A 24977-nucleotide genomic window follows, 5' to 3' on the forward strand; every position below is an offset into this window, starting at 1 on the left:
AAATTCTGGTCTCCGCTACTTGTGTAAGAGTATATTTTTGTAGTTCTTATAAAATATTTGACATCTTCCATATATAATATTTTTAAGTGCTATTTTATAAAATGCACGTTTTTTAAGTATGTAAGCAGAAAGATCTAATGAAATAGTGTTTTACCTCTGACACAGAGAAATCAAATCACTTAAAAATTATGTCTTTTCCCCATATACCTGCCTAGTGCAGTGCATGACAACAGTCATAAGAACCGTGACAGTGAGTTGGACCAAAGCATTCCTTCCCCCACAATTTGGCCAACAGGAGTTACCAGAGGAGAGAGAGTACAAGCATATGTTGAGGAGTGCTACTTTACCAACAGCCTCTGGCTCCCACCAGTGCACAGCTCAGGAACTTCTTGAGCTGGAACTGGTGTATCTACAGTCCAACTGCTGCTGGTCTTACTGCAGGTCATAGTGGTCGAGTTACGAGGCTGGTGTGCCATTTCCTCAAACAGCCCAACAGGTCTTGGATGAATTGGTGCTACAAATAACTGGGATGACGTTTGGCCAGAGTGGCTTCAACCCTAGTTTGAGAGAACTTCAGTCTCTCTTTACAGACGGGATGTCTGTTGATCTGCTGAGCCACAAAGGTTTCCAAGAGCTCCGGTCTGAGTGCGCGGAACGGAAGTATGTACTTGAGAGAAATCAAAATGCTTTAGGAACGATGTTTGAATGCGTAAGAGCTCGTTCCTTCTGAAAGTTAGATGCCCAAGTTACAGGTCAGTTTGTGAAGAACAGGCAAATGAGAGAGACCACAAACTATAAAAGGTGAAACAAAACTGGAAAAAATTAGGAGGTGGACAACGTCACTGTCCCATATGAATTACAAATACAGTCATGACACAGCACATATGTTCCAAATATGCATTTTGTATTGAATTCACAAAATTGTGTATCCATATCTCTATGACTGGTTTTATACGTTTTAAGAAAATATTTTTTATAATCTTTGTAAAGGGGTGACATTTCTTTCGTTTGCGTTCCTTAGCAGTTTTATACGTTTACTCCCTGATTTGTGGATACTGGAATATATAGTTGGTTTTGTGCAAACCTGCCTTCTTTAATTTTGTGTCTCTTATGTACATTATATAAGCATTGTGTAATACTCTGTTCAGTGGCACAGATTTTATTGTATGCGGAAACACAAACCACAGGGAAGCAAACTGAAAATACGTACATTGCTGCACGTGCAGGACTGTCAAGGCACTTGTGGAGGCAGCGAGAGAGACTCTTTCAAGTTCTTCATCAGGAAGTCCCACGTAATGGATCACCTCTCACATCAGAAGGCCTTTAAGATAATAATAATAATTATTTTAATTTTTTTTTAAAAAAAGTATGTCTATTTTCTCCAACAAGAAGTACCGAGTGAATGATAATACCAAAGATCAGGAGTTGAGGTCGAAAGGTGGGATACTGGAGAACATGAAAGAGGTGAAAACGTGCATGTGCTGCCTAATAGTTCTGTTTCTAGTAGAAAATAGGCAGGAACTCGCATGCACAGTGGCAATCTGTACACGTGTTCCAACGCTCCTATAGCATGTTGTACAGCCACGTTCTTCAGGTGTTTGGGCAGCCTGGTAAAAACACCAAACAACAACAACAAAAAAACCCAAACCTTGGAAACAAAAAAGAAATAACCTTGAAAAACAAATGGCCTTAAGAAATTCTGCACTTAAAAAATCCTGAAAGGTTACAATTCATGGTGGGAGTCGCTAGCAGTAGTTCTGAAAATGGTGTTTCTGCTGAGTTTCTTAAAACATCTTTTTACATCTTTAAAACATCAAGTATTTGTCTAATCAAATGTTAACCTCCTATATTGTAACATTAGGTTCGCTATGCTGTTGGGATTTCGTGGTACTTTGTATATTCTGTTCTTTGTATCATACATAATTTGATTTTTGCTCCCATTCAAAAGACTTCGGGTATTAAATGTAATAATGCTTCTGTTTGAAGAGCAGCTAGAACGGTGTTTTCCCTAACAGGAGAAGGAAGGAATATTGCACCTTCGTTTCCTAATGAACACTCACTTTTTGGCTACTGGAAAATTAAAGAGGAACCCAAGGGAAGAGCAGCAGTAGTAGCAGAAATTTCTGGAAAGGGAAGAAGCAAGCCTGAAGCTACACGCATCCTACAACAGAGGATGCGTATTTCATTAAGTAATTAATTCGATTATTATCCAAATCAAATCACCTAAACAGGAACAAGGTTTTTGAGCGCAGCAATGTAAAACTCAAAGGGTTTGTGCGAGCAGCAGTTACCTGGTTCTAGTGCGTTTCGCAGGGATTTGGATGGAGCAAGTGTTATTCACAGCAGGACTTTCCATCAGTTAATCCAGGTTTTTTAAACGGAGCTTTTATAGTTCTAGAGATAATAATAGGTGTGATTTATCAGCGTCCCGAAAATCCCATTCGTATGGATTATTTAGTGTTGTAATGGCTTTTTGTAAACGAAGGCATATGATGATTTAATTCCAATGTATCCGTTACAGTTGCTTCCCAGACCACGTTATGTTAGCAATCTGATACTACTTCTTCAGAAATTTTTTACTGTTCTACCTTCACAAAACGCCAATAACAAAGATATTGATTCCTTTTTCTTACTTAATAGACGCCCCTTGTTACCCAAACATGGTATTAGCTCTCCACAAAAACATTCACCATTGAACTTAGATATCTAATGGCAGGCACATACAACCCTTTGCAAGGTTTACTCCTTAAATACACATATATACCGTGCAATTTAGCGTTCGTGACAGCTCTGACACGCGGTGAAGTTTCCAAGGTGGAGGATCAAGCTGTTGGTGTTAGAGCCCTTTAATTCTGTTCACTGTGAAAAATACAAGTTTCTCCTTCAGCTGTTTTTCAGACCTTCTGTAAAACGATGGCTGGAGCTGTGGTGTGTGGCAGACAGAGTAACGTTGCCTCCCTTAATACTGGTTTAATGTGGGGGATGGAACGTATCAGCTTGTGAAGCCTGCGAGTGGTGTTTGCCTCTTGTTCTCAGGTTTATCCGTAGAAAAGCTCCGCAGGTTTTAAATAGAGAGAGTTTCTCATGTGTGCATTTGCAGTTTGCCAGGGTCTGATCAGGAGAGGAGTTATTTGAAGTGTTTGCAGTCTTACATTAAAAAGTAAGCACAGCTTTAGGGGAGAAGTGCTACAATCTGTGGCATAACTGAATCCATTTCGGGAAAATGGAAATCTTGCCTCCCCGTGTGCAGATTTCACCAGTAGTGACTCTTGTTCTGGAAGAGCCAAACAGGAGGATTCCCCAGTTTCGTTACCACATGTGTCAGTTCAATACCTGTGAAATTTAGTCTAAATGTGTAATACACTGGGCCTTATTTCTAGAGATTTTGACAGCCTGCTCACTCGTTAACTTCACGTTGTCACGTCTGAAATTCAGTTTCATTGTGAAAATAAATTATTTAGTAATCGAAAGGCTGGGTTGAGAGGGTATTTGCATATAAATTTATTTTTCAGATTGTACATAGGCATGCTTAATAAATTTGTATTTATAGAATTAATTTTCCTTGTGTCAGAATACAAGCTGTACTTTTTAATGAAACAAATGCTATATAAGGTTCTGGTTAAGTTATGCAAAGATTAAAAAGTAAGTCAAACAAAATGTAGCAGTACTGACAAAGAAAAAGGAATTTATCCATTTGTTTTCTTTAAATCGATGTGTTTAAATACCTTTTTTTGGTTTTACAAGCAGAAATGACTGAGACAAATCCAAATAATACGCAGAGTTAAGTGGACTAATGTTTTGAGAATGCAAATGATAAAATCATACAGATGGTCTAATTAGTTTTCTTTCATGTGTGTATTGTTGATACCAGCACTAACTGGTACCTACCCAGTGGTGCCAGTGATTGTTTGCAGTGGTTTATATACAGATTGCTTAAAAGATTGTAATTCTGGTTGATTTCTAGAGAACTTACATTTCCAGTGGAAGAACTTTAAATACCAGCTCAGCAACCCTGTTGAGCACGTGCTCAAATTCGTTCCTGACTCAGCAGATCACTAAGTATGTGCTTAAGTAAAAAAAAAAAAATTGAAAAGCCCTTTCTCAGGACCAATAAATCAGCTGGCCAAGGCGGGCTCTGATTTAAAGACTTACGGATTCACGATGCATAAATGCAGCTTGTCATCCTGCCCGACCCCTTTTTAAGGCCTTAAACCTTTTACCTTCAGCACATCCTGTGGCTCTTCTGAAGCAGGAGGGAATTTGGCCGTGCCATTCGCTGCGTTGTTGAACTGGGGCCTCAAATAATTGACCCAGAAATTCGAGGTGATGTGAAATGCTTTTGTGTTGATGGCATCTGTAAAAATTGGATCGTGGGTTCTAGGCAACTTGGTGTTTTAATGCATTCCAGGTGGTCTCAAAGGTGTAAAATGCATTTGTAAAGCATGAGTACAGAATATGAGACTTCAACAGCAATGTTCATACTAATAATATAAAGACAAACAAGGTTTTAAAAATATTCTTCTCCTCCTTAGTTCCGTTCTCGTGAGTGTCATGTTTATGTTTTTTGTATTTCTATGCTAGTGGGGCAGACATCTAGAGAAATTACAATATGTATATGTATGAGGGGGTGTACATAGCTAGACACTAATTTATTCTTTGCCGGGAAGGTTAGTGCCTTATGGATGCAGGGAAAATTAAGCTCCATTATAATGCATGTCTAGCAGTAAAGTAAAAGCAATGTTTAATAATTGCAGGTCTGGGTAATGTGGTTTGGTGTTCATACCTTCACTCAGGTGGAGCCAGAGAAGTTGAAGACACTAACAGAAGGTCTAGAAGCTTACAACCGAGCCAGAAAAAGGAACAGAAAGTAAGTAAATGCTCATTTATTTACTAGCGAAATGGAATAATTTTTTTTTTTTTTTCCCCTTCCTAAGACTCTCATTTTGGGGGGCTTAGCAGATCGGCCAAACTGAAGAGTTAATTTTTCTGAATTCCTTGTGTTGGTTATGATAATCATCCGAGGTCCTTGATATCTGCATTTTTATTGCATCTTCTGATATTTACAGTAGCCTTTGTAAAATGTCAGCCTACTTGTTTGAGCTTTCATGTGTAGGATTTCTAATTTACAGGAAAAAAAAAGTCTTTACATCAAAACTATTCTGACCAAATACGCTTTTTAACAAGATCTGCCCTTCTTATCTCTTCCCTTTTCCTCTGGCAGCTGCTGCTGCAGGCAGAGCACAGGTTTAGTCAGATAAATTCAGTTTATTTCCCATTGCTGAGAAGCATTTCAGAATTTGTGAAGTCTGGCTGCATTTAACCAGACAAGAGGCTCAGTGCAGAACTTTGTGTCAGACATGTGTGAACTGCTTGGTTTTATCTTGTCTTTTAGCTTTTATTTGCAAATATACGAGGATAGAAAGACTGTGAAGCAGTAAGTATTACACCATGGAGCATTGGCATAGACAAAAAGAGGAAAATGGTTGACGTGAGGAGAAAAAAAAAAAGTCTGGACAGCTCTAAAAGGGTAGAAAAGTAGAAATTGTACTGTGATTGGATTTGTTCTAGGATGCTGTTGCTTATTTACTGTTGCAGTGAAAATATATTCCTTTGTGTGAGAATTTAAAGTCAGCTGGCAATACTTGTCTTTAGCACAATAAACACAGGCTTAAAGGAATTAAATAATTATTTGTCTTCAGCTCCTTTTAAGGTGTAAGCTTTTCTTCTCTTTATATGTCACGCGGCGCTTCAGAGAAATATTTTTTATGCCAATGAGACAATGTTGGTGGTTGTTTTTTCCAAGATCATCCTCCAAATGTCTCGCTGGAGTTCAAGGGTGTGTGGTGAGAACACAGAAGGGCTTTTGGCAACTCCCCAGCTCTTTGCTCATGCCCCTGAAGTGAAATACGTGACTCAAGTAAGGTGACACCAGGAGCAAATTTAAAGAGGTGTTAAAGTTGAGATAAACTGTACAATTTAAGAAAAACTCCCATCTTCTGCTTTGCGTCTGTATGTTTAGCAGACTGCAAGGATTATCTGCAATTCCACTGAATCCCACAGCCTTTTTGGGTGGCATGTCTGGTGCTGCCCCATCACTTGCCCATGAGGAAACAGGAGGTATCAGATATCCCAACCAGCCTGGGGCACATGGTTGCCCCTTTTCATAGGGTTGCTTTACAGCCCTTACAGGTTTTTCCTCCATCTTTCTACTTGTACATATTTCATAGTTTAAATCTTTTCGTATTTCTTCATGGACTCTTCCTCTTTTTCCTGCGTACTGTTGTAATTTTTTATGGAGAATTTACTAATCTCCTTACTGTCTTCTCTCTGGTATGTGTCTCTCTAGTATCTTGTTGCACACAGGTCCAGATTTTTTTAAATGTAGCATTAGATATAATTGCTACATGTAGAATACTCCAGTTTCTCCTTCCCACCTGTATAAGTACTCAGCACTTACATACATCATGTACTGGCATCAAGTCAAACACTTCTATATTGAAGAAGACATGGGTGAAGAAACCCATGAGAAATTTAGATTGAGAGAGCGTGGACTAGCATCGCTTTTAAGCAGAGCAGAGTTAGCATCCAGGTCCTCAAAACGACATTCAGATACCTTAACCCCATAAATTATTCTTTGTGTTCCTAGACTTCTTGCCTCAGCCCAAGTATATCGTCCAGTTTGGGCAACAAATGTTACTTTTGGGACTACTGGAGTAGTCTCCTTCACTGCACGCAGTCTTCACTCAGTCTTCAATAATATATATCAATATTATATATCAAATATAAAATTATTAAAACTAAATTAAAGATTAAAAAGTCTGCAAAGCTAAAAAGTACATTATCATAGGAATGTAATAGGATGCAGTTCAAGTTGCACCCTAAATCCAGTATTTGTGAATCGTAAATCCTAATCTAACCTTAAGTATTAGTTTTTTAAAATTGGAATGTTTTGTGTATTCAGGTTCTCAGGTTTCTAAACAAGACACCAGAAAAAAACATCACTGTAGCACGTTTGATCAGCACAGTCAGATGTGTTAGCTCTGTTGCACCGAGCTGTGTAACTTCAAGTAATAGTATGATCTACAGCATTTTGTGTAGCACTTCCCTAGGAGATGGTAAGGGCTGTCTCCAGGCATGGTGTGACTCCGAACCCATCGTGTTTATTCTGGGCCTTGTAGGAAGATGCACTCTGGTACAAGCTGCTGAACCTTCCCACCCTTTCTCAGTTCCATCTCAGCTGTTCTGTTCTTTTCCAAGGCATGCCTCATCTTGCTTCCAGCAGGTCTGGACGTAGCAGCTTCCTCACCTATTCAGTCGTGGTCTCTGAAGGATTAGCTGCTGGAGGCCCAGTCTTCCCTTATCAAAGCCTCGTCTGATCCAATCTTTGTTCTCCCCAAGCTTCGTAGTTATCTGTATTCCTCTGTCCACTAGCGTTCTCCTGTCCCACTGCATGCAAAGCATCTTCCGTGGGTCATACCCAATACCAGTGTCTCCTTCTCCTGCCGTTTCCTGCTCCTCTGTGTGTTTATTTCCCACACCAGGCTTCTCTTGTGTCAGAAATGTGCCATTTGCCATCCCTACCATTACCATCTCTACCATCCATACGAAGTTATTTCAAAATGAAGTGGCTTCTTAACATTGAGCAGTTAAGTCTCTGACATTCCTTCTATTGAACATGTGCCATGCTCAGAGTTGAACACGACTCCAGTAAGAAAAGAAATAATGCATCTCTTCCACCACCTTTCCAGCTTCCAGCTCCAGTCAGTCTCTGTCCTGACACAGTCTAAGTCTCTGTCTTCTCTAGATGTGAGTCCACCAGCTGCTTGCACCATACTGCTGGAGACGAGCGAAGTGGATGCACTCAGATATCCCTTATTACTGCTGCAAGAGCTGCCCGGAGCAGCAGTTGCAGGTGAAGTCTGGAGTATGTCCACTGTGGGAGGGAACTTCAGTTCAACACATGCTTAGACTTCATTTTGATGATACAATTTGGTAAAATTTTAATGGGCCCTAGTAGGGAGGAGGAGGATTGAAAGAACGCTTCTGACAAAAAGGTTATCCTCCCTTCCCGAGGGCAGGAATTTAAATCCTTCTCCAAAGGGTCATGAGAGGTTTCCTAAGAGGTGATGCACTGCTTTTTTAAGGAGTGATTAATGGTGATATTTGCAGGTTGGTTTGGATCCCTAGAGGCCCGATGCATATGTTTATCCGATGCCAAATTCTCAGGGGTTTAGCTGCAGTGTTTTGTCCGCAGTAAGTGGATGCTTCAGTGACGGGTACTTGTGAAACTTTGACTTGCTCAGGGGCAGATCATCATCTTCACAGTCAGGGGAACGTAACAGCAGTGTCGTAAGGCTACAAGTCAAATGATCACTTGTGTTTCAAATACTTTCAAATGGCTGTTTTGACTAATAGCAACAATTTGATTGATACCGTAACGAGAGTGGGCTGCTGATAGAGCGTAATGTTGATTCAATAACTTTGCATGACATATAGGTAACTTGACATCTGAAATCTGCTTCTAGGTGACATGCAAGTCAGCAGTGTTATCAGTCATTAAGGTACCTGCATTATAAATAGAGTCATATTAACTTTATAGGAAGTTACGTTGCCACAGACCAATATTCTGTTGGCCATTTGTAATATCTGAGGGTGCCTTCACTTGCCCAAGTTGCGTAACTTAAACTTGGTTTGCCAGCAGTCTCGTTCAAGGAGTTCAGAAACCCAGGTGGGCATGTCAGGCTCTGTATGAGAACATTTGTTTGAGTTTATCCTGTCATTTCTTTGGTTGATTTAAACTACGTCAGGATACGTAATTTTCAAGTTGCACAAAACTCCTTTGCCACTGTTTGAACTAATTCCTTGAAAGCCTTAGTGAAACTTGTGCAATTCCATATGTAGATAAATTCACTTCAGTGCAGTCAGGCCAGGAAGGCTTCCAGCTTTTTGAATTTTTTGTGCAATTTGTGCCCTGATACAGCTCAGGTGACCAATGCCAAATGGTGTTAGAGAATATCTTATATGAATAATGAATAACAGACCCTTTGATCTTCTCTCTTGGATCTCCCAGCAGCACTGGTTATAACATCATTTTGCTGAACTGGGGGAATGGAATTACTGCTCATACAGTTCCTCTGTGCTACTTCCTTGTCAGTTGTTTGCCAATGCTTTCAGTTGCTGTAAATCTTGGAGTCCCAGGGAAGAGTGTCCCAGCTGACACGATGAGCTTCCTTTCTTTATTAGAACAGAAGGGCTGTTTTAGAAAGTGTCTCCTTCTGCGAGGGACAGTCCCAACGACCCAGCCAGCCGTGCCAGCTTGGGATGACCTGTCCTCCCCCCCTTCTCTGCCGTAATCTTCTCCCCTGATGCAGTCGACTCTCTTCCTTCTCCCCTCGTTTCTGCGTCTCCAAAGCAGGGATAACAGTACCTTCTTACTTCCTGAGGATACTGTGATGGATGCTCATAACGCAGTCTCTCCCCTCCAGGATGATCCCTCTCTCTTATTTCATATTCAGCCATTTGTCTTCATGTTCATTACTCTTCTGTTCAGTTAAAGTCATGAATGAACCAGCCCATCTAAACATATAGATATTTCTGCCAGCTTTTGAGCACAGATCCTCAGCAAGCTGTCGAGAAACGACAGTAACTTGTGCTCGAGCACTGTTAGTGAGCTTGAAACCCTGAGGTGTGAACGTGGAGCCGCAGAAGTACGACCTGTCGTGCAGAGCGTGGTGTTCAAGTGGGAAACTTCTTTCAAAAAGAAATAGACATAAAGCAAAAATGTCACTGTAAAATCAGATGTGTGTGGAGCTGCCCAGTGGCTTGGGGTAATTTGTGATACGGAAGAAGAAAGTCTTCACCCTCCCTTTACCATAGCCCCCGGTGTGCCGTCGTTCTGGGGTGAAACTAGCAACATTTTAGAGGATTTACAACTGATTTTCCTCTGGCTATTTAAAGTGAGAAGGGATATTTAACTCAGAGCTTTGTGCTTTGGGTAAGAGAAAAACTTTGCAGCTCACGCACTGATTTTTTTTCCCAAAGACGGCAGCGTGCCTTATTTAGTCCTTCACAAAAGTGGTGCTGGAATGTAACCACGTTTACAAAGGAAGTGCAGTGTGTAGCATGGAGTGGGAAGCAGGCAGAGGCGAGCTGGCACTAGAGGTTTAGTAATGCTTGCTGTCTTTGGGAAAGTCCAGAGCAGCTGGATTTTTCCTCTTCTGGTCCTGATAAAAACCCATGAGGGTTTGCCCCTTGTCGTGCTACGTTGCGCAAAATGCTGCGTTACCACGAAGTGCTCTTGCTCATTACTGATGGATTAATGTGTCTTGTGGCTATTGTAACTAACCACACAACTCACTGAAGTTCTGGCTTTAATTTTTCTTCGGTAATTACAACACGAGCCTTTAATTTGCATAATATCGTATATGGGTCTGATCTTGCTCTTTGTGCTGTAACAACCTGGGAGGCTCTCCAGTTAGTAGAATATATGTAATGAGTTAATGTCTTTATTGTTAAATAATTTTGAAGATTTCTTTTCTGTTACTAAGAATTACTGATGGCATTAATTTTTTCTTCCTAGAAGTGGAAAGCTAAATAACCATTTAGAAGCTGCTATACACGAGGCCATGAGTGAACTAGACAAAATGTCTGGAAATGTAAGTTTCTTTTCACATGAACAATAATCTTCTCCTTTCTCTATGGTTCTGCACGTGTGTCAGTTGAAGACTGGGACTGTTGGTTTGGGTTGCTTTCTAACATGAATTTTGTTTCTATTTTCTTAAATAACGTGGAATTTTCTGTATTTCTCCTGTGTTAAAAAACGTCTGCAAATGTCTAATCATTCCGAAAAATGGGAAAGGATTTAGAATTTTAGTTATGTTGCAAATCATATTTTTTTTTTTACAAAGGTGGATTTCTGGACATACTTTTTCTTCATGCAGCCCAATGATATTTGGATCGGTTCCATGGGTTTTCTCTGACTAGTGACTCAAAATCAGGCTCATTTGTTTTTCAATTTGAGTAGCAAGATATTGAGACCACATTCAAAAGCATCGTTCTTTTGAATATAAAACTCTGAGTAAAGCTTTCCTTGTGTGAAATGAAAGATACTGTCATAAAGGCAAGAGTGTCCCTAATATCAAGTCTGACAGTGCTTGCTAAAATATTTACACTGGTACTGGGTAAGCCCAGTATCTTTCTAATATAAAATTGTGTTTATATAATGTACTCGGCTTCATATTTAGAACACGTCTGTCATTTCATTGCAGCACACTTAGAAGTGCAAAAAAGTATATCACAGCACGTCCAACCTCTTCTATCTCAGCAGCGGTAGTTGTTCAAATTATTAATTGTAAAACATCTGAATCATTAAAAAGTCTTTTTCCTGATATCGGATGCTCAGTCGTGAAGATGCATATTTAGGAGTAGTAAAACTTCAGGGAAGCTACGGGAGTACCTAAAAGGAAGCGTATGGAGAACTGCAGACTTAGAGCTGGTTTCAGAACCACCAAGAAATATTAAATAAGTAATTCAGTAGCTTTTAATGGCTGCCATAAGTAATAAAAAAGCAAGTTTTTCATTTAAACTTGTGCAAAATCAGATTGAGTTTTGATTTAAAATGGCATGTGTTTTCCTCTTGTCCTTGGAAGGCAAAGGAAAGCAGGATCTGACGGTAGGTCTGTTACAAATGGATATGGGATGCGTGTTTGGCACGCACACCACCACTTATGTGTTTGGACTGGACCATTCTGCTGATACCTTTGCTTTGATTTCCATACCCAGTGATGCTAAGAACTGTTTGCTACATGCATTTTAACTGTGATACAGACTGGCTCAGGGGAAGCCACTGTGACTGGATGTGCCCATCGGGTTCCTTCGTCCTGCAGACAAGCTGATGTACCAGCATTACATCGTCTAGATTTATATTTTAATTATCTGGTCACAAAACTTGTGATCAGGGTTTATTTCCATAAAGATTCCGATTCCTCGAAACAGTCACAGGGAATCAACAGTTCTCTTTTTAGTGACTTGTGTTTTTTTCAGCTGCTCTTCAGACATCAGTTACATTTTAAATGAAAAGCACATGCAAACGAGCTAATTAGCTTAACACATTATCTGTAAGAGTCGATAAAGATGTGGTAAACGTTAGCGGTCCGAAGGAATCCAGGAGGGACCCAAGGAAGTAATCCCGGCCGATGCCGAAGGGTTTGTTACTGGTGCCCGAGTGCTGTTGGGAAGCTGCGAACTCCGCTTCCCAGAACAGCCGCTCTCCCACCGACAGATGGTGGTGGCATTCCGCGCCAGGCACCAGCCGTCCTCCGCTCGCGGTGTGTTTCCTGCCAGGGAGAACGGTCTGGTTTCAGCTGGAAATGGAAAACTTCCTTTTAATGACCAGGTGAAGGCAGGGTGGGCTAGAGACAGCTTGTTCCCGAGTGCTGCTCCTGCAGGCCCGCGCTCAACTTCTCTTATTTTTCCCTGCTAGCGGTGTTTTCCCTGCACCCGCTTCCTACTTTATTGCCCTCGTCATGATGATGTGTAAAGGTTTGTCGCTGAGGATTTGGCATACCTGCAGTTTGGGGGTCACTTCCCAGTTATGCTGTGGCACAGTGACTGCAGCTGGTACCTTTCTCCAGGGTAGCAGAGGTTCGAGCTGCGCCAACCGCCGCAGCGACCTTTTTCTCCCCGGTGCCTTCACGTTCTGGAAGTTCCTTTGATTTCGGACTTCCGTGTAGACATGAAATAATAAGAACCGTTTCGTAACAGCTCCTCGAGCAATCCCTAACTCGTTTTCTACCGGGTGGTTACTTTGGTGAACGTCCTTTGCTAACTTCTGAATGTCCTTGTTTTCAGGTCCACCAAATCCCCCAGGGAGACAGACAAGTGAAGCCTCCAAAACCCAAGAGGAGGAAGATCTCTAGATAACATTGAATGTCTTTGTTACTGGTCCAGTACTTATCAAAACGAACGTGCACATAGTCTATATGTAGGTATTGATATAGACATGGGTATATCAATATTTATATGAAGACAGATAGATACCATCACAGGGTGCTACGCGGATTAGTGGTACAGTATTTTTGATGATTAGGAGGGATAGCAGCTGCTGGATAAGCCAATCAGAAATCTCGAAAGGTTGCAGTAACAATGTCAGATGATTACTGAAATTTTTTTCTATAATACTAAAATTGTGATTATAAGAAATAGTCCAAATGTTTCTGAGAAATTTTCATTGTGTATATAGATAATACAGAATTTCATGGTGATATCTGAAATGTAAATATTGTACAATATTGTCATGTACAAGCGTACCTAATGCACACTTTATCTTTTATTGTACAAAAAATAGTGTACAAAATTCTTTGGTTTCTATTGAGTACACATACAAGAGACTACCAGTGTAAAGTGATAAATAAAAATACAGCCTAAATGCTTTTATATGATAATGTAAAAGATGCTGTTTTTGTATTTAACAGCAGAGAGAAGGCATGATGATGTAATACCTTAATTCTGACATACACTTCACGCCACTGAGTGTTCATTGATACTGTCTGTTTGGAATGAACCTTGCCTGGAAGTACTGTACCCCATTTCAGGTCTCTGTAGGAGAGCGCGACCTTGCAGCTTCCTAACGGGATGTGGGATCACAGCTCTAATTAGTAATTCGAAGGCTGCAACTATCGGTTGCCTTTTTATTTACTTAACTTCTAAAGTAGAGCGCTGTAGATTTTATTAAAAAGAAAAAAAAAAAATAAGTAGATGGGCTATTTTAGTCCCCCATTTCTGTAGTTAAACTTTCATAGCCACTTGATGAACTAAACAGTTTGTATCCCCCTTAACGCTGACCCCTCAGAGCCCCTAGGTTTATTAGCTTAAATTATCTAACGTCGTTAACCGCCACGTTTACTTGTAGGGGGGCGGAGGCCCTGCCCCGACGCCGTGATCGGTGCTGATCGCGGGTCGGGTTCGCAGTAGGATGGCAGGGCGTGCTCCGCCGCGCTCGTCAAGGAAACCCCAGGATCCATCTCGCAGGATTCAAACAGCAAATCAAGGGTGGCTTACAGAACTATTAGCAACAGTGATTTTTATCAGTATTATGTAACATATCAGATTTATTTTATTTAAAAAGAATTATTTATACCATTAACAGATTCTTATATATATTAATGTGGCTGAAATGTGCAGGTTAAATCTATTAACCAAATTATTTATGTTATATTAAGTGAGAAATGTGAAGCATATGTAGAAAAAATTAATACACTACAGATTTAAAAGTCTAAAGCTATGAGCCATTATAAAATTAACGAACGGAAGTGTAGCACAACATTATTTCCATTTTATTTCATTTTTCTTTTTAACACGGATGGTGGTGATGGTGATGGAAGCAATGACATCCTCTGTCTTCAAGGCTTCCCGAAATAACTCTCAGTTCACCATTCCCAGGGTGGAGTCCATAACCCCTGCCTCTTCATCCGGGACCACCACTTACCTCAGATTTCCATTTTTGCCCTCCCCAAATTCCCAAATCTCACTCTCCGGCTAAGGACTGGTGGTGATCAGCACCCTGGGAAGCTGGCAGTATCGCCGCTCTCCAGATACCCGGCACTCGGTGCCGGGATCACGAGTCCCTGCTCCTCTTCCCACGTCCCAAACTCCTCTCCTTGAAGGATGCAACCGAGACCAGCTCTCCCTGAGGACGCCGGGAGCCAGCGGCTCCTGCAGCCCGGGCTCTCGCGTGCCCCAGTGCTACCTCCGGGCTCGCCCCTGGCCTGTCTCATGGCTGCCCAAACGACTCTCCTTCCTCCTCTTCCTCCCCAGCCCGAGGGATCGCAATAGCTACACTGGCTACAGGGGCCTGGAGGCAGGAGCCCTTCCTTCCGCGGGGTAGGTTCATTTGTCTTGTCCGTAACACCACCGTCCTCCACGCAAGCTCACGTGAAGTGATTGATTTCCTTTGATTTTTCAGGTTTTTTTTGTTTGGGGAGGGTGGGGAAGGGGGTTAGTTTAGCCGACGTTTTTCTGTTCTGAGTTGCCGTGTTCGTTTAAAGAGTCGATGTTGTCCGTTTTCCAGCGCCACTCCGCTCTCCCGCTGTGTGTCCGCACCCGCGCGGGTTTGACTCCATCAGTGCGTGCGTGTGCGAGCGCCTGTCTCCAGGTCGTTCCTTCCTCCCCTTGCTTTGTGCCCTGGAGCCGAGTTGGCACTTCCCGGCCCTTCCTTGGCGTTGGAATTAGGTTTGTACTCCCTCACCAGTGTATACTTTACATCAGTAGACATGTAAAGTATTTTCGTGCACTTGATTTCCTCGGTCGATAATGGCGTTGATGTGGGTGCTAGGAGTAGTTTGTTTCAGTCCATACCGATTTTTTTTCTCTTTTAGTAGAGTTTTTATGGTTTCATGTAAGCAGTTAATGTAAATATTGTGAGCATTACAGGTCATGCGGTGTTGTAACATTTTAAAAAATGTTGCACCTACTTTGCGATTAAAAAACTGGTCACTCATACTTGAATTTTGCCCATAGAGCCATTTCTTTCTCTTTGCATTAAAGCATAATATACTTTTTTGATGGAGGCCCCACCCTTCTTTCTACCTTATTATTTTTTGTTTAAGAAATCTCTATTTTTTCTAATAGAAGACTTAAAAATGAAAATTTAAAAAAAATACTTTTTGCCTACTTTCTAATTTAAGAGAGAATTCCTATATTTAAAAGGTGGAAAAAAAGAAAATACTCCATTGTGGAAAGTGGAACTACACTTTATTTGTCATTAATATGGCACAATCACACGAAACTGAACTGGCTGAGTAAAGCGAGCCCACGACGTCTGTCAGGATCTCGGTAGCTTAGGGAACCACGTGGTTCTTTGAGGATGTAAAGCGTTACGTATTCGTGTCTATTTATTTATTTATTTATTATGCTTTCCTTTGCTAAGTGGGTGACAATGTGGTTGAGTCATTCAGGTGACATTCAAATTAAAGGAAATATTCCTCTTTCTATTATGGTGCATTTTGTGAACACCATAAAAAAAAAAATATTTTCATTTATTTCAATGGATTTTCATGTTTTCACTTCTGACAGAAAACGTTTGGCTGGTGTCAGCTGCAAAAATAATATCCACATAGTTTAAAAAAAAAAAAATCAAAAAAAACCACCTCACCTCCGATGTCCCAGGTCTGTTATCCTCACAGTCTAAGGTTTTAGGGGTTAAAAAGAACTTAAAATGTAAAGGTATTTCCTGAATCAGCTTTGCAGAAGGTTTGTAAGTGATGTGATATCCTTTTGGAGTCCCTGAGTTTGATGGTGTAGAGATATTAGAGGGCTCGTGGTGGACTGAATTACCTTAGGACTGCTACCTTTCTTAGCTACAGTTTGTATTTTGCTATGTAGGGTTGTAATGTGAGAATTCCAGAAGAGCAGTAGCATAAAAGTGCTTTTCTATTTTTTAAAAAAACCCATTCTAGTCTTACTAAGAATTAGAGATTTTTTAATATCAGTTTTGTAATTTTTGATAAAGTTGTCAATATTATGATTAAATCACCAGAAAACAAAGTTACTGTGATGTTCTCTTCGGGGCAGGGACTATGTCTTCCGACGTATTTGTAAGATGCCATGATGGGATGCCCAGTCTTAAACGGGGCCACGGGCACCTCTACCAAATTAAATAGCAACCCGCAGCGTTGAGGTTGATTTAAATACTTAAAAGCCAAAAGAATTCAGAGTTCAGGCTGCAAATCCAGTTACCTGTCCTTAGTTTGCCTGCCGCATCCTCCGCGAAGGTCACGTCGTCGGATGCCAGCTCCAGCGGGTAAGTCGAGGCAGCTGATGGCTGTCGAAGCTTTTGCTCACATGACCCAGGACCTTCTCGTCCAAGTCACAACAGGTCCGCGCCGTGACACAGCCCCCGGCCCCCTCCCTCTCTCTGCTGTTCTATTTGCCAGCGATAATGGAGCGAGTCGGCGTTCACGTTTCAGGATTCCCAAAAAATAACCATTCACCCCGTGGTTTGAGGGCATTACTGATTTACAAAATCCCAAACACGTAAACACATCATCGAGTTCAGAATTCACTGCCAGCACAGGAAACTGGGGCTGAATCAACTCCAGAAAAATGCTTGGAAGTTTACAAGAAAAAAAAAAAAAAAAAACCTGCAGAATTTGTCTGCCCCAAGGACAAGAGCCTGGGGGCTTCCCAGGGACCCTTCTTTGGGCAACCTGGTGTAGTGGAGGGTGTCCCTGCCCATGGCAGGGGGGTTGGAACTGGATGATCTTTAAGGTCCCTTCCAACCCAAACCATTCTATGGTTCTATGACCCTCCAAGTCCACAGCCCACCACAACTTGTGTTTCTGCCCCACTCCTGGTGCCTCTGGATCTGTTTATCATATATTTGCCCGACGGAGGACAGAGGCCAACTGAAAGAGAGTGAGAACGTGCCCACTGGTTTCACACCACACTGCCCAGACGCGGAGGTTGCACCAGGGGCCGGGTTTGTATCGCTGTAGTAAATGCTGCCCTGAGAGTCCCACCAGCCTCCTGCCACCCCGTGCCACGGGCTGGCGTTCAAACTGGGGTGGTAGTGCATTATAGTTACCTTACATTCCAAAGCGAAGCAGCGAGAAGTCGGGCCTCCGTGGGGCATTTCCCTCCACCAGGTTTTATGATGTGTTTGTTGGCTGGGAAGGCTTGAAAGCAATTTTTGTTGTTGCTTTAAAAAAAAAAAAAAAATTAATCTGAGATGCGATGTGAAATATCCCCCCGCGAAAGGACGTTCTGGGGAGATTCCATCTCTCCCGTTTTTACCTGCTGCGAGATAAGTGTTCGTCTGTAATTGAGTGCCATCCCAACGGCAGATAAGGGGTTAGGATTTGGAACAGAAAAAAAAAAATTATATATATGAAAATAGTTTTTCCTGGAAATTTCTATCTGGGAGAACGTCTGGGAAATGGGAAGGGCTTTGTCGTACTTACCCTGGATAAGGGGAGTGGAGAAGGCCGAGCAAGAGCATCCCCACGTATCCCAGCGTACAGACCCCAAGGAAGCATTAGGGTCGGCTGCCCACGCCGAAGAGAACATCCGTGCCCGTGCACCGCCGGCCGGATTGCCAGCCAGGGCTGGCTGTGATGGGCACTAATCCAGGTACAACACGGGATGGGAGAACACAGGCTGTCACAGCCGCGTCCGCATCCGGGTCTGGTGGAGCAGAACCTTGGCAGGTGAGTCCTCCTGCGGGCGTGAACGACTTCACTTCGCTAACGACGTTAATAACCTGTTAACTGCGATCCGAGGGGCCGTGCAGATACGGAAAACCAAGCGTTCTTGCCCTGGGGAAATGTCAAAGTCCCAAAATTCAGGCTGCAATGCAAAGAAAGAAAATGGTGTCCTAAAAATACGGAAGAATAAATGCTTTTGGTTCAAAAAACATACAGAACTTCTACACAGTGGTGTGAACGTAGGTGGGGGGTTTCATGGAGTCTGTGCTACAGGGAACCACCACAGCTGTTACTGGAGAGTTTTTCAGATGCCCCAGTCAAGGAAACAGGTTTCCAGAAAAGATGGGGTTTAATCCTACTTCAGAAGTTTCTGTCTCATCAAACCACAATCATTTTAGGTCTTTTTGAAAGAGAAACGATTATTAACTACCGGTAGAAATACTACTCATTTTTTCAGTTCCAGGAAACTAATTTGTTGCTCTTCTCCTGATTTTTCTCTAGGAAGAGAAAAAGTCAGAAAAATAACAAAAAGCATTGGGGTTTGCCATTATCTGTTCTCAATCGTGGGAGCTGCTCTCTGCTTCTGAGGCAAAATGTGAAGATTTACCCCTGAAAAATAAGGAAAAATTTCCTTTTCCTTTTTTTCCTCCTTTTCCTTTTTTTCCTCCTTTTCCTTTTTTTCCTCCTTTTCCTTTTTTCTTCCTTTTCCTTTTTTTCCTCCTTTTCCTTTTTTTCTCCTTTTCCTTTTTTTCCTCCTTTTCCTTTTTTTCCTCCTTTTCCTTTTTTTCCTCCTTTTCCTTTTTTTCCTCCTTTTCCTTTTTTTCCTTTCCTTTTTTTTTCCTTTTCCTTTTTTCCTTTTCCTTTTTTTCCTTTTCCTTTTTTCCCTCTCCCTTTTTTCCCTCTCCCTTTTTTCCCTCTCCCTTTTTTCCCTCTCCCTTTTTTCCCCTCTCCCTTTTTTCCCTCTCCCTTTTTTTCCCTTCCCTCTTTTTCCCTTCCCTCTTTTTCCCTTCCCTCTTTTTCCTTTCCCTCTTTTTCCTTTCCCTCTTTTTCCTTCCCTCTTTTTCCTTTCCCTCTTTTTCCTTTCCCTCTTTTTCCTTTTCCTTTCTCATTCTATCCCATCCGATCCCATCCTAATTTTCTACCGTATTTTTCATTTGTTTCATTGTGACTGAAAGGAGAATCTGTAGTTCCCCGACTTGGTCTCCTACATCTTCAGAGTTTCATTAAGCAAAATAACAAACAGGAGAACTCGTAATTCTTCCTCCCAGTGTCTCTACAGAAAGACGCCCGAAAAAGCCAAGCCGATAGAGCAAAATCATTTTCCTGGCCACAGAGGTGTCATCGCAGTAGGAGAAATAGATATCCCAGCGGCACGCCGGCTCCGTTGCCCAATTAATTAACTGTGTGCCAGTCATCTCAAGCCTGCTTTTCATTTTCTAGATATTCAAAAGTTTGTTTCACGAAAAAATGAAGTCAATATAAATTATGAAATTGGAAGCTTTTGGCATTTCAGATAACGTCGTGACAGCCTTCCTGCTAACTTGCTTGCTGAGTTAGGAGGAAAGTTATCAGCCCTTCTGCGCCAGGTACGGACGTCCTGCTCGCACACTCCCTCGACTGATTGCCAGGAACCTCCAAGTCAGTGATACCGCAGCAAGAGGCATCGCTGACCTCCTCCCCTACTCCAGGTCGTAAAATTAAGGTTTCTACGTTCCCACCCCACAGTCCTGAGGCTGCATTGGCATGCTCTGCAAGACCTTTTTTGCATAGTAAAGTCTGGTCATATCTGTGATATTTTAAGTTTAAGTTGAACTAAAAGAAGTATAAACTATGTAGAATAGAAAAAGAAGTTTTAAATCACAAAAAAAAAAGAAAAAAAGGGAAAAAAAACCACCCAAAAACATGTTGAAAGACTTATTAAATACCCACGCTTCGAGTTTGTAGATATTGGTTCATCAAGTGGAGTCTTCAGGGTACGATGCAGAGCAGGTGTCCTGTCTCCAGGTGAGGGAAGAAAGCTTGTCCACTGGTGAAGAAAAAGATGAAATTAATGAAAAAATAAGGGGTTTAGGTCCTTCAGCGTGGGCTGTAGTGGTGACATGAGTTTGTGTTGTGCTATTTGATCTGTTAGTCTGAATGAATAAACTAAGAAACTTTTCCCTGAGAAAAAGGCAGGAAAGTGAGTGACGGGAGGAGAACCCCCAGCTCCACGCAAGCCCCGGTTCCTTCTCTCACAATTGCAGATAAGGGCCAGGAAAAACCTGGTAGCACCTAAACCTTTGCAATTAATAACTTAGTGATGATGGAATGATTGAAATAGAAAATAAAGTGTTAAAATTAGATTTTTAAAAATTTAGGAGATTTCCCAAAGTACAAGCATGGCGTTTACAACCCCAAAACCTGCAACAGGGTGACAGCTTTTAGACGTTGCATTATCGGGTCCCACTTTAGCACCCAAGTTTCTGTACAGATGCTGAATCCAGATGTATCTTCCAACACCTCTGCTTTTAGCCTTGGGTCAGAGAGTGACGAGAGACGAACGGCTGGAAAAGGAGAAGATCTCCAGAGGGTGGTGGCAGTGGAAGGGCCCTGACATGAGCTTGTCTTAAAATGAGACACATGTAGGCATGGAAACACACATCCAAACTACATGTGATTCTTGTTAAAATACTTGGAATAGTTGTGGGAGAATTAGGCTGAAGCCCAGTCATGGTGGGAATTCAATGTGTACGGAGCGTTCCTATCGCAGGCAAAGAGTTCTCGCTGGGGAAGTTTTTAGAGAAATACAGATTCACGTTTTACGGAGTAACAACAAAATATCTGCAGTTGTTAGAGCTGATCTGCTTCGCTCCCAGCAGAGCTAATGTTCCCTAGGAATACAAGAAAGGCAGCAAAGCACAGCGAGCAACCAATTCTGAATTATTCAATGCAAATGTCAAGTTTTAGTAGTGAACGTCGCTGTAAATCTTTTTTTGAAAGGCTAAGCGTTGCCATTAAGCAAGTCCATATGACACTGCAGCTGTTAGCTTGCTTTTATTCTTACGTCGGTTTATTTTTACGTATGCTGCGGGAAAGTATTGGGAGTTTCCACGTTAGAATTTTAATAACATCGTTTCCCCAACTTCTGTTGGCTGCTGACTTGATGTTTGATGAAGGGATGATTTTTCTGGCTAAGGTGAAATCCGTAGCCACTTCATTAACTACCCAAGCCCTCAGTCTTCAAATGAAAATTTGTTTTTGCGGAGAAATTGTAGTGCCGAAACGAAGCCTCCACATATTGAACCCAAGAAGTCAGATAAATTTAACCAGCTGCCGTTTTCAGAGTGCTTTAAGCGCTCGTATACAGGATTGTTTTTTGAGTCACTCCGTAAAGAATCCTTCCATGTGCGTGGGGAGAATGCAGTCTGGATCGAAATCTGTTAAATTTCCCCCTCGAATCGGAAATTACTGAGGTCTCCAAATTTTTATTTTGAATTGCGTTGCTCTTGCCCACGTCAGGCACGGGCAATTCGGTCCGACTTGTTCTGTGTTTCTTTAACTTCCATATTGTCACGTTTGTCCCCCAGTAGCAGCATTCAGGCAAAGCCAGTTTAATTTCTGGCGAAGATGGGGAGCAGTGACGTACGCCAGGAGAGTGAGGAGGTATCCGTTACTCTGGGAATGTATGAGAAGCCTGTGCCGGGGGACTCCTATCTGCTCGATATAATCAATCTCTCCAAGTATTTCTATAGCTCTCATTATCCTGCGTGCCTCCAGGATAAGAAGCTGAGAACAATCGCCCATTGTCAGTTTATGAAGCAACTTTTTCATCTTCCTTCCCCAAAGACTAAATACTTAATTAAGTAAATTAAAATTAATTACGGAATCTGTACAACAAGATGTTATCACGTCTGTCCCCCAAACTGAGCTCTCTCTGCCCTTCCTGCACATTCACCCTTCTAATCATGGAGTCATGGAATGGTTTGGGATGGAAGGGACTTTTAAAGGTCACCTACTCCAACGCCCCTGCAATGAGCAGGGAGGTCTTCAACCAGATGAGGTTGGTCAGAGCCCCGTCCAACCTGACCTCAGATGTTTCCAGAGATGGGGCGTCTACCACCACTCTGGGCAACCTGTGCCAGTGTTTCACCACCCTCATCGTAAAAAAATTTCTTATATCAAGTCTGATTCTACCCTAAGATGAGAGGTGCCCAGTGGAGCAGGTCGGGTGTGCAGGTGGCTTTGTTCAGCAGATCCCACCTGGAGATGGGATCCCACCTGGAGACGGGAGCGTTCCCATCGCCCGGCCAGGGCCTCAGCCTTCTAAAAACATCTCTGCGCGTTTAAGGTCAAGCGCTGTGAACCTGTGTGCGTGATTAAAAATTCACATTCATCCTGCAGAGCTGAGGCCAAAAGGCTTTTGCTCGTGAAAAGATAAATTGGCACTAAGCAATACCTAAATATACAATGGGCAAAGTCCGTTTCTACCAAACCTCAAAGCATCTCTGCATATTTTTTAATTTCTTGTACTTCGTTAGCACAAGGCGGCTTGAACAGAGACAAATTCCAAAGGACATGAATGCTGCATTTCTGTTAATTAGTTTTCAGATGAAGATGTTGCCATTAACTATATACAGTGATCCTCTTATTAACTGTCTGATAAGGGTGACTTAAGTATCTAATAAAATAATGGATTAAACGGCAAGAGTGAATGAAGTATATCACCAGGATAGTTGAACCTGCAGCAAATTGAAAGCAATTATTTACCAGATGAAAGAAAAGTGTAATAGGTTTATTGATTCTGATCTTAAAACTTTTAGGAGATGAGCATCTTGAAGATGTCAAGTATTTTTAGAAGAGTAAATGTGCCCGTACCGCAAGCCAGTCAGAACCAGGAGACTTCTCAACAGCTTGTGCAAGTACAAACTGGGCCAGGCCAAGGCGTTCCCACCTTGGGGAAGAGGGGTGGAGAGCAAGTGGATGACCAAACGGGTGCGGTGGGGATGGCTGGGAGTGGTGCCTCTCCCCAAAATAGCTGGTGACCCGTGGTGGTGGTGGCAGCAAGCCCAGCAAAGGAGCAGGCGCAGACGCTGTTCTGCCGTTGCCCACCATCCTGCTGCCACGAGCTGCTGCCTATGCTCAGATCTTGTTTTCCAAAAAGGATCAATGAATATTAATTAAAGGAGCTGTAAACAGAGCCTCGTGATTTAGGCACGCACACTTCAGGGGGGTGTTTGGTGGGAGCAGGCGCTGGGAAATGTAACTAATGATGGATGTCGCAGGCATGCGATGGCGTGGGCTTAACCTCTGGGTCTTGCGGGCTTGGGGCGTGCCACGGTGAAGCTCTCCTTATAAAACTGGGATTGTAGAATAACTGGTGCTCCCAAACCAGCAGGCTCCAGGAGGACCGGCAGTGAAGCTGTATGTCGTACAGTACACACACACAGTATCTCCACGTAACCTCTCGGTCGCTCTGCAGCAGCAGTGAGTGGTCCAGCAGCCGGGCTGTTCCACCACTCTTCTCACTTGCTGGAAAACGATCACCAGGGGAAGAAAAGACAGGTTTTGTGCTCCCTACCTGCAGCCCCGCGCTCTTCCCAATTACAGGGTGTGCTGGTTTTGGCTGGGATAGAGTTAATTTTCTTCATAGTAGAGAACAATACTGGTATAGGTATAGTAGTATGAGAACAATACTGGTACTACCTGGTGCTTTTAGCCATTGCTAAGCAGTCAAGGTCTTCCAGCTCCCCCTGCTCTACCAGGTGCACAGGAGGCTGGGAGGGAGCACAGCCAGGACAGCTGGCCCCAGCTGAGCCATGGAGTATTCCGTACCGTATGATGTCATGCTCGGTACATAAAGTTGGGGGAAGAAGGAAGGGGGGCACCTCCATAGTGATGGAGACGGTCTTCCCAAGTAACCGTTACCCGTGGTGGAACCCTGCGTTCCCGGGGATGGCCGAACACCAGCCTGCCGATGGGAAGCAGTGAAGGAATTCCTGGGTTTGCTTTCGCTTTACCTATTAAACGGCCTTTATCTCAACCCATGAGTCTCCTTCCCTTTCCCATCCCATTCTCTCCCCCATCCCACCCAGGGCAGGGGAGGATGAGCGAGCGGCTGTGTGGTGTTTGGTTGGTGTCGGGTTAAGACCACGATGCAGGGAAAGCAGATTTTATCACTACGCTTCAAGCATCAGTGTGAATCCCCCCGAGTCCAACTGTTAGGGAATTGTTCAGGTAATCTGAACAGGAAATGCTCAGGGTCTTCCCAAAACGTGACGAATAACGTCTGTTACAGAGCTGTAAGTAATTGTGTGGCCTTCAACTATAAGGCCCACAGAATTGTTTGTGAGTTTTTTTTAATAATCCTTAAAAGACAGAATGAGATTCCTTCTTCAAAGTTTCCATGAGTTCAGGTGCCCCCTAAATCCAAGAGGTTTATTTCAGCTTTGTCCTTCAATAAAACCCCCCAGGTAAAGCACGTCTCCTGATCAGAAGTTTGCATTCTTGTTTCTGGATCCAAAGAATAAGGAAAAAGTCTTGAAGTTGATATTTCTCAGAAAAAGGCAAGTTAGAAAACAAGGTTTCTTTTAAAACCTCTGACGTTGCTGTTGCAGAAAGGCATCGGGGCCCGGTGTTTTCAAGTAAGTAACCATGAATCTCAAGTTTCCTTGTCTGTCATGCTCAGAAATAGCTGCTTTTAACTGAAATTGCCTGTAAACCTGTTTTGTTTGAGATATGAATGAACTCTTCCTTAATAAGCTCTGTAGACAATTGCATCTATTCAAGTTTTCAGAGGAT

General features: G+C 42.4%; 1 protein-coding gene across 10 annotated transcripts in view; it reads left to right on the top strand.

The window, feature by feature from the left end:
- The window catches only part of MBD5 (methyl-CpG binding domain protein 5), a 70520-nt gene extending 56814 nt beyond the window's left edge, over positions 1–13706 (top strand). For 7 of the 10 annotated variants that reach the window (XM_086615805.1, XM_086615807.1, XM_086615808.1 and 4 more), the window contains 4 exons: positions 4755–4867; positions 7805–7912; positions 10580–10655; positions 12850–13706. In XM_086615805.1, coding sequence (XP_086471931.1) covers positions 4755–4867; positions 7805–7912; positions 10580–10655; positions 12850–12921 — 369 coding nt within the window. In that variant the 3' untranslated portion in view covers positions 12922–13706. The remainder of the gene's footprint in view (positions 1–4754; positions 4868–7804; positions 7913–10579; positions 10656–12849) is intronic. The other 3 variants (XM_086615813.1, XM_086615814.1, XM_009977867.2) reach the window with 3 other exon arrangements.
- Positions 13707–24977: the final 11271 nt, after the last annotated feature.

This window comes from Tauraco erythrolophus, chromosome 8 (genome assembly GCF_009769465.1).
Source record: "Tauraco erythrolophus isolate bTauEry1 chromosome 8, bTauEry1.pri, whole genome shotgun sequence".
NCBI classification, from domain to species: domain Eukaryota; kingdom Metazoa; phylum Chordata; class Aves; order Musophagiformes; family Musophagidae; genus Tauraco; species Tauraco erythrolophus.